The 15,102-nt window shown below is 34.3% G+C and overlaps 1 protein-coding gene across 1 annotated transcript in view; it reads left to right on the forward strand.

Moving 5' to 3' along the window:
• The window catches only part of LRBA (LPS-responsive vesicle trafficking, beach and anchor containing), a 785,611-nt gene that overhangs the window by 190,628 nt on the left and 579,881 nt on the right, over positions 1 to 15,102 (forward strand). Inside the window, exons 30-31 of the mRNA XM_011956584.1 lie at positions 325 to 766; positions 13,352 to 13,485. Of these exons, the coding sequence (XP_011811974.1) occupies positions 325 to 766; positions 13,352 to 13,485 (576 nt within the window). The remainder of the gene's footprint in view (positions 1 to 324; positions 767 to 13,351; positions 13,486 to 15,102) is intronic.

Genomic DNA, 15,102 nt, shown 5'->3' on the forward strand with positions numbered 1-15,102 from the left:
ACACACACACACACACACACACACACACACACACACACACAGATTGTAGACTTTTTCTTATAGGCCAATGACTTTCGACCTTGTATTGCTACCCATTACTTTAGATAATTTTTGCAAGTATTTATTTATTTTATTATACTATGTCTCTTGATAATAGGTGTATCCACTCAGTACATTTTATAGAATATGTAATTAGGTTTTACTCTTTTAGAACATGATGTATTTCATAATTCAAAACAGTAGATAGCTATTAGGATTGAATATACCTTTTAAAAATTAGTTCTAAATTTTTGTTTATTTCTTCTGTTTCTGGGTGTGATATAGAAATCACACCAGCAGCATTCAGCACTTTAACTACGGCATCAGTGGAAGAATCTGAAAGCACATCATCTGCTCGAAGGAGGGACTCAGGCATTGGGGAAGAAACAGCCACTGGTTTAGGAAGCCATGTGGAAGTAACTCCTCATACAGCACCTCCTGGAGTCAGTGCAGGCCCAGATGCAATCAGTGAGGTGCTATCTACTCTTTCTTTAGAAGTCAATAAGTCTCCGGAAACCAAAAATGACAGAGGAAATGAGTTGGACACTAAGGCTACGCCATCAGTTTCGGTTTCAAAAAATGTCAATGTGAAAGACATTCTCCGAAGCTTGGTTAACATACCAGCAGATGGAGTCACAGTGGATCCTGCCCTTCTGCCACCAGCCTGCCTTGGAGCCCTTGGTGATCTGTCTGTGGAACAACCTGTGCAGTTCAGATCTTTTGACAGGTACTGAAAATAGGTTTTCATTTTGGTATGTTTCTACATCTGACCCTTGAACAACATGGAGATTAGGGATGCTGACCCCCTGTGTAGCCAAAAATCTGCATATAACTTTTCATTCCCTCAGAACTTAACTTCCAATAGCTTATGTTGATCAGAAACTTTACTGATAACATAAACAGTTGATTCACACATATTTTGATTATTATATGTATTATATACTGTACTCTTACAGTAAAGTAAGCTAGAAAAAAAAACATGTTATTAAGAAAATCATAAGAAAGGCCAGGTGTGGTGGCTCACATCTGTAATCCCAGCATTTTGGGAGGCTGAGGTGGGTGGATCACCTGAGGTCAGGAATTCGAGACCAGCCTGACCAACATGGTGAAACCCAGTCTCTACTAAAAATACAAAAATTAACTGGGCATGGTGGCATGTGCCTGTAATACAGGCTACTCCGGAGGCTGAGGTAGGAGAATCGCTTGAACCTGGGAGGGGCGGAGGTTGCAGTGAGCTGAGATCGCACCATTGCACTCTCGCCTGGGCAACAAGAGCGAAACTCTGTCTGAAAAGAAAAAAATCATAAGAAGAAATATGTTACTGTTCATCAGGGGAAGCAAATCATCATAAAGATCTTCATCTTTCTTGTCTTCATGTTGAGTATGCTGAGGAGGAGGAAGAGAAGAGGTTGATTTTAGTATCTCAGAGGCAGTTGAGGTAGCAGAGGTGGAGAAAGTGAAAGGGAAAGCAGGAGAGGCAGACACACTTGGTGTAAATTTACAGAAATGCATTGTAATTTCTTTCTGACCTTTTTGCTTTTTTATTTGTCTAAACATATTACTATGTGGTACAAACCCTTCTTTCACCATTTGCTTTAGTTTCAGTGCCTGTGTCATAGAAGGGTCCATGTCATAAAAGAAGTTAAAAGCAGTCTTGAATCATTAGAATCCTTCTGCCAGATTGTCTAATGTCAGTTCATTTTGTGGTACTGCTTCTTCTATGTCTTCCTCATCTGATAATGGTTTGGATATTCTTGTTTCCATCAAGTTGTTTTCCCTCTATTGATCCCTCTGTTGTTGTGGTATCTGTTAGTTCTTCAATTTCTCCAAGATTCATATCTTGAAACTCTTCACCCCTCACCTTTTTGTCGTATCTATGATCTCTCATGATTTCCTTCATTAGTTCTGTCAGAAATCCTGTGAAGTCATGCACAACACCTAGACACAGTCTTCCCTAGGAGGAATTTATTGTTTCAAACTTGATGGTTTCCACAGCTTTTTCTATAACAATGATCTTCAGTGGTATAATCCTTCTAGACTTTTATGATGTTCTGTCGGGTTCTCTTCCATAGCGTTGACAGTTGTTTCCTAAGAATACCATGTGTAATGAACCATAAAGGTCCTTGTGACCTCCTGTTCTAGAGGTGGAATTAGAGAAGTTGTGTTTGAGGGCAGTTAGACCACTTCAACACCCTCAGTGTTGAACTTATGAAGTTCTGGGTGGTCAGCGGCATTGTCCAATAGCAAAGAACTTTAAAAGTTAATCTCTTACTGATAAGGTGATAAGGTACTTCCTGACTTTAGGGACAAAGTTTCAATGGAACCAATCCAGAAAAAGGGTTCTCATTGGCCAGGCCTTCTTGTATAACCAACATAGTTGCAGCTGGTGTTTGTGTTTTCCTTTCATGGCTCAGGGGTTAGCAGCTTTATATTAATAGATAAGGGCAATCGTGATCATAAACCCAACTGCATTTGCACAAAACAGTAGAGTTAGCCTATCTCTTCCTGCCATAAATCCTAGTGCTCACTTCTCTTTCTTGCTAATAAGTATCCTTTGTGGCTTCCCCCACCTACCCCAAATAGGTTACTTTTGTCTGCATTAAAAACCTGATCAGGCTGATCCTTTCTCCTCAATGTTTTTCTTAATGATATCTAGGAACTCAGCTGCTGCCTCTTTGTTGGCAGAAGCTGCTTCTCCTGTTATCTTGATCATCCTCGCTGGCATTAAATTTAGCTTTAGATTCTTCTTTAAGTTGACATATAATGACTTCAGTTTTTCTCAAATCATGTTAGAGTCTATAGGTATGCCTTTCTTATAGCAATCCTGCATCCACATAAAAGCTGCATTTTCAGTGCAAGATAAAGATATTTCACAAAAAATGCATTTTTTTTCCCCTGCCTCCTGGTGTCACTGCAGTAACAACTTTGCCAACTTCATTTTCTTTTGTTACAGTGGTCCTTATGCTGGATTAATTTCTTTGGAAATGGCAGGCAACCACAGCTGCAGACCTCAATCTACAGTACATATCAAGCAATTCAACTTTTTCTTATAATGTCATGACTTTTCCCTGCTCCTTGGGAGCATGTCCAGTATTGCTAGTGGCACTTTGTATGGGTCCCATTATGTTATTAAAAGTTTATAGTATTGCACTAAACATGATGAAAAATATGTGAGAAGTGGGAGAGATCACTTTTGCTGTGATACACAGTTTACTGCAGAGGTGAACTTCCCAGTACTTTGGGAGGCTGAGGCGTGTGGATCATTTGAGGGTCAGCAGTTCGAGACTAGCCCAGCCAACATGGTGAAACCCCGTCTCTACTAAAAATACAAAAAGATTATCCAGGTATGGTGGTGGGTGCCTGTAATCCCAGGTATTTGGGAGGCTGAGGCAGGAGAATCGCTTGAACCTGGGAGGCACAGGTTGCAGTGAGCCAAAATCGCGCCATTGCACTCCAGCCTGGCTAACAAGAACAAAACTCCTCACCCCGTCCCCCCAAAAGAAAAGAGATTAACTGTGTTCTCTGAGATGACTAGCATCACACAGCATTTTAAGTGATGCTCACAATAGTGGAGTTCAATGCAATTGTGGCAGGAAGTAGCTATGAAGTTATTATAGTAGTATAGTATGGATTAATGTTAATTTTATACAGTTATGCTTTAATAATTGACATTTACATTGTTTACATTTCTTTTAACTGCAGATGGTACCATGTACTATTTCTAAGTGTTTGTGTGTATAATTTTTGATATATTTTAACTTATTTTCATAACCTCTGAGATTTTTCATTTTAGGAATTTCTTTTTTTCTTTTTGTCTGGATGCAGTGGCTCACACCTGTAATTCCAGCATTTTGTGGGGCTGAGGTGGGAAGATTGCTTGAGTCCAGGAATTTGAGACTAGCCCGGGCAACATGGTGAGATTTTAAAATAAAAAGATTAGCTGGGCATGGTGATGCGTGCCTGTAGTCTCAGCTACTCAGGAGGCTGAGGTGGGAGGATCACTGGAGCCCAATGAGTTTGACACTACAGTGAGCTGTGTTCATGCCACTGCACTCCAGCCTGGGTGACAGAGTAAGACCCTGTCTCAAAAAAACTTTTTTAAAATTGATGCATAATGAGTGGAATTTATTCTGGGGATGCAAGAATGTCTGAACATACACAAATTGATCAGTGTGATACATCATATCAATAAGATGGAAGACAAAAGCCATATGATCATTTCAATTGCTGCTGAAAAACATTTGATAAAATTCACTATTTCTTCATGATAAAAACCCTCGAAAAACTGCATATAGAGGGAACATACCTCAACACAATAAAAAGCCATAAACAACAGATCCACAGCTAGTATCATTTGGAACAGAGAAAAACTGAAAGCCTTTTCTCTAAGATGTGGAATGAAACAAGGATGCCCACTTTCATTACTCTTATTCAACATAGTACTGGAGGTCCTAGGTAAAGCAATCAGACAAGAGAAAGAAAGGGCATTTAAATTGGAAATGAAGAAGTCAGTTGTTTGCAGATGATATGATCTTATATTTAGAAAAACCTAAAGAGTCCGTAAAAAAGTATTATAACTGATAAATTCAGTACAGTTGCATGACAAAAATTAGCATACAAAAATCAGTATCATTTCTATATGCTAACAGTGAGCAATCTGAAAAAGAGATCAAGAAAGCAATCCAATTTACAATAGCTATAAGTAAAATACCTAGGAATAAACAGCCAAAGAAGTGAAAAATCCCTCAATGACAGCTATAAAACATTGATGCAAGAAACTAAAAAGGACCCCCAAAATGAAAGATATTTCATGTTCATGGATTGGAATAATTAATAGTGTTAAAATGTTCATGCTACCCAAAGCAATCTACAGATTCAATGCAATCTATATCAAAATACCAATGACATTCTTCACAGAAATAAAAAAAATATTACTAGAAACGATATGGAACCACAGAGACTCAGAATAGCCAAAGCCATCTTGAGCAAAGAGAACAAAACTTCAAATTATGCTACAGAGCTGTGATAACCAAAACAGCATGATACTGTCATAAAAACAGATACATAGACCAATGAAACAGAATGGAGAACTCAAATAAATCCACACATCTCTTCTACAAGTGAACTAATTTTTGACAAAGGTGCCAAGAACATGCAATGGGGAAACGACAGTCTTCTCAGTGGTACTGAGTAAACTGTATGTCTATATGCAGAAGAATGAATACCTTTATCTCTTGCTATATACAAAAATCAGTTCAAAATGGATTAAAGACTTAAATCTATGACCTGAAACTATGAAGCTACTGAAAGAAATCATTGGAAAAACTCTCCAGGACATTAATCTGGGGAGATTTCTTGAGTAATACCCCAAAAGCACAGGCAGTGAAAGCAAACATGGACAGATGAGATCACATCAAGCTACAGAACTTATGCATAGCAGAGAAAACAATCAACAAATTGAAGAGACAACCCACAGACTGTGGATTATATAATAACCTTATATATTCTGGTTAACTGACAAGGGTTTTAATAACCAGAATATGTAAGGGACTCAACTAACTCTATAGGAAGAAATGTATTAATAATAATTTAAAAATATTACTAAATTTTAAATTAAATGATTTATCATTTAATGTTTAAATGATAACTTTAAAATTTATTAATAAATTTTAAATAACTTTAAAAATTTAATTAAAATGATAAATGATAACTTTAAAATGATAACTATTAGGCTAAAGATCTCAATAGACATTTCTCAAAGACATACAAATGTCAAACGATTTTATGACAAGGTGCTTCAACATCATTGATCAGAGAAATGCAAATCAAAGCAATGAGATATCATCTCACTCCAGTTAAAATCGCTTATATCCAAAAGATAAGCAGTAACAAATGTTGGCAAGGATGTGGAGATAAGGGAACCTTCATATACTGTTGGTGAGAGTGTGAATTACTATGACCACTATGGGAAACAGTTTGGAGGTTCCCGAGACAACTAAAAATAGAACTAGTATGTGTTTCAGCAGTTTCACTGTTAGGTATATACCCCAAAGCAAGGAACTCCGTTTATTGAAGAGATATCTGCACTCCCGTGTTTATTGCAGCACCATTCAAAATAGCCATGATTTGGAAGCAACGAAGTGTCTACGAACAGATGAATGGATAAAGAAAATGTGGTGTATATATACAGAATGGAATACTATTCAGTCATAAAAAATAATGAGGTCTTGTCATTTGCAACATGAATGGAAGTAGAGAACATCATTATATTAAGTGAAATAAGCTAGGCACAGAAAGACAAACTTCACATATTCTCATTCATTTTTGGGAGCTGAAAATTAAAACAGTTGAACTCTTGGAAATAGAGGGTAGAATGAGAGTTACCAAAGGCTAGAAAGGGTACTGTAGACTAGGAGGGAAGTTGACATGGTTAATGGGTGCAAAAATACAGTTAGATAGAATCAATAATATCTATTTTTTTAGTACAACAGAGTGATTACAGTCAACAATAATTTACTATTCAGTTAAAAAATAGCTAAAAGAGTATAATTGGAATGTTTGTAGCACAAAGAAATAACTGCTTGAGGTGATAGATACCCCATTTACTCTGATATGATTATGATTGCATGCCTGTATCAAAATATTAAATGTACCCCATAAATATATATACCTACTATGTACTCATTAGATTAAAAAGAAATGAGTGATATAATTTCCTTCAATTAAATTAGCAGAGATTTAAAAAAAAAATTACAGCTGTTATTTATGAGGATATGAGGAAACTTTTTTTTTTTTACTGTTGAGAGTGCATATTGCTACAGTTTATTGGAGGTAAATTGGCATGTTAATTAAAAATTAAAATATATAAACTTCCACTCTGGAAGTTCATACAGAAGTAATAACCAAGTATAAAATGTTTTCTGCAGGTGGAATTGCCTATTTTAGTCTGTGAAGTTCTACCCTAAATGCATTTAGAATAGATAGATAACTATCTTTATTCCTACTTTAAAGATGTAGAAACTCAGTCACAGAGAAGTTAAGTAATAGCTTATGGCCTTATTACTATTAAATGGTGACACTAAAAGACCTGTCTCTTTTCAATGATTTACCTTGCTTCATTTTATAGCAAAATTGTTTTATAATAGTGGAAAGTTGGTTTTTATAGCTGCCAATCTATAAATGATTGGTTACATGTATTATTTTTGAAAAACATAGTAAATATTATGCAGTCATTAAAGAGTAAAAGAGCACTGTATAGAAAGATACTGAAGACATGTGTTTTTAAATGGAAAAAGCTGTGTCTGGTATAATTTGGAATTTGCTATTCTTTTTTTTGAGGTGGTCTCACTTTGTCACCCAGGTTGAAGTGCAGTGGTGTGATCTTGGCTCACTGCAACCTCGCCTCCTAGGTTTAAGCAATTCTCGTGCCTCAGCCTCCAGAGTAGCTGTGATTACCAGTGTGTGCCACCATGCCCAGCTAGTTTTTGTATTTTTAGTAGAGATGGGGTTTTGCCATGTTGGCCAGACTGGTCTCAAACTCCTGGCCTCAAGTGATCCAAAGTGTTGGGATTACAGGCATGAGTCACTGTGCCTGTCCTCCATTTTTATTTATTTATTTTATTTTTGAGACAGTGTCTTGCTCTGCCCCCCCAGGCTGGAGTGCAGTGGCAGTCATAGCTCACTGTAGCCTCAAACTCGTGGGATCAAGGGATCGTTCTTCCTCAGTCCCCTGAGTAGCTGCGACCAACATGTCCAGCTATTTAAAATTTTTTTTTTTAGAGATGAGGTGTTGCTGTGTTGCCCAGGCTGGTCCTGAACTCCTGGCTTCAAGCGATCTGGCTGCATTGCCCTCCCAAAACATTGGGATTCTAGGCGTGAGCCGCTGTGCCCTGTCCATTCTCAATTTTTATAATTTATTTAGATTTGTTCGTGTTATATTGAGTACTCAAAAATATGTGAGGCTATACTTTTAAATTTAATATGTGTTATTAATATAGTTACATTGTTTACTAATGATCCAAATTTTATATATTTTAGCATTTATTTCTTTTTTAAATATTGTAGAAATTAAATTTGTGCCTTACTGATGTCTTCAGTAGATCATGAACATATTTAGGAAATCATGCTTAGGCATAATACATTTTAAGGGGTTTATTGAAGTAGAAAACAACAAATAATTTTGATGGTAGCAATTTCCAGGATGTCCTGTAGAATTTGACATGTCTGGTATTCATTTAACAGTCTCTGATGGCAAGGAAACTGCTCTGTTTTTTACCCTCCCTTTTTTTCTTGGTTAGAGGCACCTTTTTAAAAACTTTCATGCTGCCATGGGCTAGTGGAATATCTTTGGGAATTTCAAAGCATCCCTCTGATCATGTATTTATCTCAGGAATGCTATGTCAGAAATCACAACTCTCCTCATATCTTAAGTATTATCAACTTCCAAGGAATAGCTGGAAAGTTTAGAGTAACAGCTACATGAATAAAACCTTGCTGAAAGGCTGCCAGGTTATGGGCCTTTGTGAACGCAAAGGTGTTTGTGTTCATTCCCATGCCAAAATTCTTGCTCTTATCTAATTTGAAGATCCTCTCTGATGATTAGTGAATGCCAGGAATTTATCTTGATAAAGTTCAAGGACTGGTCTGGCTTTTCAACTGGATCCTTAGGGACTAAAGTGGTAGGCTGAAATGCTCTTTTTTCCTTTAGTGAACTATTTGTATGGTAAATAAAATAGCATTTGTGTGAGGGTTTGTGGTATTTGAAACTGATATAATACTGAAATGGAACTTCTCAACTTTATTGATCTGGAAGGCATTGTTACTATTTGCCTATTGCCAGTAAATTAAAAGAAACTTTGAAATGAGTATCCCTTGTTCAGGGGAAAGAAGAAATCCAGCAACAGTATTTTCATTTGTTCTGTGTGGGACTTTAGGAAAATTACTTCTTTCTCATTTGTAAAATTAGCGTAATATGTACTACTAACCTCAAAGGTTGTCATAAATATAAATGTGGTAATTTGTGTATGTTCTTAAGCACGGTGCCCCACGAATATTAAGTATTCATAGTGAGTTCATAAAGAAAAAAAGGATAACAATTTTTATCTCTTTAGTATTTGGTTTATAATTGACAATTTGGGAAACGAGCTTGCATAATTGGTTGTCTGTCTTTCAAATTCCTTATGCTAAAAAGTTTGAAGCACTTTCTGCTAAAATTGATGTAGATATAAAAAATTCCAATAATTGTTCTTAAGCATTAAAAAAGATTTCAATTTGTTTCTTAAATAGAAACTTGAGCTGTAGCCTGAGAAATGTGCCAGAAATATCCCTAGCACATTGCCTGTCATGTAAAGTCTCAGTTTTGTCAAATGCATGTTGCATTTTCTCTGTGTTTTCCAATGCATCGTATAAAAAGATAATATTAAATGCTTAGTTTTTGCATGATAAATCTTAACTATTGGTAAGTTTAAAATTCTAGATTATTTTTGTAAACTGTAGAACATGCTTTACTAATTTAGATTTATACTTATATTTAACAAGATAAACACGATAAAGATCTCCTCTGTTGAAGATTTTAGTCTTTTACACTGAAACTTTATAATAATAATGACAATGATTGGTAAAGACAATGAAAATATTTCAAAATCTACCTACTGCTTCATGTCCTTTTAATGGGATTATTGTAACTTTGATTTTTCTTTGTTTCTGTGTAGCCTTAAGCTGAAGCAGTATTGTGTTAATTCCTTAGCATTGATTTGAATCAATCAGTGAATTTGGAAATTGATGAATTTTATTTCTCTATTATGAACTAATTATGTAGCTACGTGAAAGAATGCAGCTTTTAAAAATTTATGAGCAGATATATTTTTGTGATTTTATGGTAGTATATAAATAATTTTATATGCTAGAGATCTTTATTACTGTTGCTTATAGATGATTCTAAAATTATGTTTAAATGTTAATATGATTGTAGTGATAATTGTACAACTTTGTGAGCATACTAAAAATCTCTTAATTGTATATTTTTAGTGAATTAAATGGTATGTGAATTATATCTCAAAAGTTTTAAGAAAGGTCAACATGGGGAAACGGTTCAAATTCGAGGCTCTGGTGTTAGATAAACCTAGATTTGCATGGTAGTTCTACTGTTTACTTTGGTTATTACTTTACCTTTCTGAGGTTTAGATTTCTAAAAATTGAATTAATACGTACCTTAGGATTGTTTTGAAAATTGAATAATAATTCTTGGCATATTGTCAGTGCTTCATTTATCTTAGCTGCTATTAGAATTTATAATTTTATATTACCTAACAAGCAAGCAGGATTAAGAAGAAGGCATCTTGGCAGAGGAGGCGTATATACAAAGGGTTGGAGTTGTGAAATGACACAACACACTTAGCAACCGTAAGAGTGTGTTGAAGAAGTGTGTGAGGAACATGTAAAATATAGATTCATGTAGAAAGCCATACTTCTGATCTGTCATTCCTGACAATAGGTGAAAGATCTTGGACAATAAATATTTCCTGAACTGAATAAAAGAATAAGACCTTATTTATGACTGAGACATTAATAGCAAGAGGATGAAGGATTAGAAATGAAGTTGAGTTTGTTTGTTGAGTTTAATTAGCTATGTCGTCTTGAATAAATAGGGATTGTGCATGTTTGGAACAGCTGTAGTAAATTCTGTTCTGTTACCAGTTTTCCAGTGTTTTATTATGAAAATATTCAGGCAAACAGAAAAGTTGAAAGAGTTGTACAGTGAACACCTGTAGACCCATCACCGAGATTCAACAATTAGCTTTTAACTCTGTTTGCTTCACCATGTATCCGTCAATCAATCTTATTTTTGTAATGTACTTCAAAATTGTAGATATCAGTTCACTTCACTCTTAAAATGAAACCTATTTTGCTTTGTGTGTGTGTTTTAAAAAATAACTACAAAATGTGTTATTAAAATATTGGAATTACATAATTTTCACTTTTGTATGCTTGTGTTGGGATCAAGTATCTAAGTTACTTTGCTTAGACACTGAGTACTTTAAAGCTATTAAGGGAATACTTGAAGCTTGCAGTTATAGTACTGTCAACAAAAGATGTGATTAAATATTTCAGCTAGCATGCAGCTTTCTAACTGGAGATCAATACTGTTTTTTTTTAATCTGAAATTTACATACAGTGAAAGACACAAGTCTTAAGTGTACCGTTTGATGTGTTTTGACAAATTTATACATTTGTGTAACCCCGGGTCCCCATCATGATATCACTGGTCTTGAAAGTTCTCTGTCCCAGCCAATTCTGGTTCCTATCCCCCAGAGGCAATTATTAATTCTGATTTTGTATACCATACATTAGTTTTGCCTGTTCTAGACATGCATGTTAAAAAAAAAACCAACCCATAAAGTATATACTCCTTAGTATAAGGCTTCATTCTACATAATGCTTTTGAGATTCATCCATGTTGTTTGTTACTTTTTCATTTCATTCATCAGTAGTTTGTTACCTTTTATTGCTGAATAATATTCCATTCCAGAAGCATAGCACCATTTAAAATTTTCTATATCTGCATAAAGGACATTTGGGCTATTTCCAGCTTTTGCCTATTGTAAATAAAGCCTATATGAACATTATTGTATACATATTTTGTGGACATAAGCTTTCTTGAGGAAATTCCTAGAAGTGAAAGTGTTGAGTCATAGCATAAATAGGTATATATCTTACATTTTGATTATAGAAAAAGCAATTGCACTTTTCTAAGTGTTCTTTTCTGTTGCTCCATTCAGTTCCTACATATCGTATGAGTAAACTAGATCTTGCTGGTTCTTTCTTTTGTGAACAAATGTGAAAGTAAATTCTTCATAGTTCTCCTTCCTCCTCTGCACAAACATTGCTGGAAGTCGGTGATTTTCTTAAGCAGTAGGTTTTAAATTTCTCCTTCCGGTAGGAAATACTACAAATTACATTTCGTATTGTTTTTGAAGGTACCACTAACACACACATACACACACACCTTCATGCGCGCATGCACACACACACACACACACACACACACGTCATATCTACTCCCCCTTAAGTCAATAATCTTCATCTGATATAAGATGCCATGATTTAAGCACACCATTTTGGATTGGGGGCTCAGGTGGCTGTTGCTTCTATTTTTCAGTGTATAGTTAACATTGGCAGTCACCCTTATAATGATGTGACACCAGCTACCCTCAAGTACATTGAATAAGCCATGCCTAGCACAAGAGAACTTGATTTAATTGGCAACAGTGTTTGCCCTCACATGATAGGCACTGAAGTAAAACAAAACCTATTTTGCTTTGTGTGTGTGTTTTTAAAAATAACTACAAAAATGTATTATTAAAATATTGGAATTACATAATTTTCACTTTTGTATGCTTGTGTTGGGATCAAGTATCTAAGTTACTTTGTTTAGACGCTGAGTACTTTAAAGCTATTAAGGGAATACTTGAAGCTTGCAGTTATAGTACTGTCAACAAAAGATGTGATTAAATAAATTGAATGTTGAAGACTTTAGGCTTATGGTTAACACCAGGTAATTAAAAGTAAGCACTGCTGTGGGAGTGCATTATATATCAGCTGTCCTCTTTACCTCATTAACTGAGTTTTTGCATGTTTATAGAGCCAACTTCAATTAAAAATGCCTTTTAAGTTATGACTAACAAGGTCTTTTAGTTACTGTTTGGTATAAAGTATTACATTTTAATTGAAATTGGTACATCATAAATACCTGCCTTTGAATAATGTACAAGATAAAGAACTTTGATTATTTGATATTTTTGCATATGGTTTTTATTCCTATGTATTACTTTTTTATATATTATCAAAAGATATAGTCTTTGGGGTTTAAAAATGAAAAACTGGGTTGTATACATGTTAGCAAATTGCTTATATCTACTTTTTTTTTAAGCTTATAAGATTTCTAAGGTTTTATTATTTCAGATTAGCAGTGCTTTACAATTCTTGTGGAAACGTTGAATTTTCTGCCTTAATACTTTTGGTTATATTTTATTTGTTAGATAATTAAAGATATCTAAATTTTAAAAATACTGTGTGGTAAATATAAGTTTAAATGTTAAAATGGATTGTTATCTTTTCATAGTGAAATGCAGATAAAAATGGACAGTATTGAAGACATTTCATGTTGGGTGAAAAGTCTAAATTGTACATCAAATTGAAATAAGAAAGAAAATTAGAAAAATAAGTTAGCTATCTAGTTTCTGTTTTGAAATTCATGTAACTAATTCAAGAGATCAATTTTTATCTTTCAATCTGTTTACTTTCTTTATTACAGAAGTGTCATTGTTGCAGCAAAAAAATCAGCTGTCTCACCTTCCACCTTTACTACAAGCATACCTACCAATGCTGTCAGTGTGGTTTCCTCAGTGGATTCAGCCCAAGCCTCAGATGTGGGAGGAGAATCACCAGGTGAGCTAGTTATTAGTTAGATCTCATTTTAGCAAAGCTTAGGATTTTTGATTAACTTAAAATTTGGGGGCACATTAGAAACGATTGTGCTTTTATTCTGTTGATTGTTTACTACTTTTCTGAATAAATTTGAGTAAAATTAAAAGAACTTAAGTCGAGGATTTTAGTATTTTCTCCACTCAAACCTAATATTGTGTGGTAGATGAGATGCTGCTAGTTGGGTAGATGAGTGCATGGATGAATGATAGATTCATAAAAATATTTTTTTCCTTTGTTTTCTTTCCCTGCACTTAAGAAGATGTATATTGATAGTGGCCTAAATTAGAAAGTCTTGTTGACATGTAATCTTTTAATATGGTTACTGGTTGTCAAATATTTATATAGTATCCAATACTTTTATTTTTGGCATTTTTTTTGAATTAGAGGCTTGGAAAGGAATGCAGCTCTGAAGTGTAGCATCATTCTAACAATGGTCATACTGGTTCAGTTCCTCCTATAGCAATTTTATTTTTGTCCATCTTTCCTTGTACATTCTTTCCATGTATAAAAGCATATATATGGATAAAGAATTATTTCCATGTTTAAAAGCATATATATGGATGCAAGATTCTATACGATGATGGGAAGCTTTGTGGTGATACGGGGTAAACTTGAAGAATGTGCAGTATTAAAATGACCAAGTATGACAAAGGGGATGTTACTGTGTCAGTGGTTTTCTTCTGGATATTTTGATGTTTCTTAAGGTTAATAACAAGATATTGTACCCACCAAAACATTCATCTTATGATTCTAGGTTGAGATTGATGAAAAATAAAGAAATTTTGAAGGAATGGCCTGGTGGATTATATTGAGAACAGAAATAATGCTGTTACTTCTTTTGGGATATCTCAGGCCAGGGTTTGCCTTCTCTTCCGCTGTTCTACCTTTATTTGGCAAAATAGCGTATCTTGGAGAGTTTTTTTCCAAACTTGATATTGCTACTGTCCAGTAGCTGGGAACTTTTTTCCTTGATGTGTACTATGTAATCATGTATCCTAGAAACAAATACTGTGTTTATTTCTTTTGTCTTCTTTCTTTTTTTTATTTGTTATTGTACTTGTGTTGACAAAAATATATTTATCAAAAGTTTTAAACCTGTTTAATTTTTTACAAATTTTATAGTACTTAGTGATAAGAGAAAATGTTCAATAGGTTAAGTAAAAGAAAGTTATATGCAATTCTTTACGTACCATGTAATTACAACCAAGTGACTTATCTACCTTCTTTACATGGTAAAAGCAAGAAAGTGTATTATGAAGTCATTTGGCTCTCCAGGAAGTTGGGCTACTGACAGTTTTGATTTTTGAAATTTACTTTAGGTGGTATTTCTAAAAGTTAATTAATAGTCGTATTATTTTTATTCTTAGGAAAAATAGTAATTAGAAATTTTTTTCTACTTTGTTTTTTTTTTTTTTTTTTTTTTTTAACAAAATGTTTTACTTATTTTTTTCTTGTTTTTTATTTATCTAGATTCACTAAAATACTCCAGGAAGTTGGGCTACTGACAGTTTTGATTTTTGAAATTTACTTTAGGTGGTATTTCTAAAAGTTAATTAATAGTCGTATTATTTTTATTCT

Source organism: Colobus angolensis, unplaced genomic scaffold (genome assembly GCF_000951035.1).
Source record: "Colobus angolensis palliatus isolate OR3802 unplaced genomic scaffold, Cang.pa_1.0 Scaffold111, whole genome shotgun sequence".
Taxonomy (NCBI): Eukaryota; Metazoa; Chordata; class Mammalia; order Primates; family Cercopithecidae; genus Colobus; species Colobus angolensis.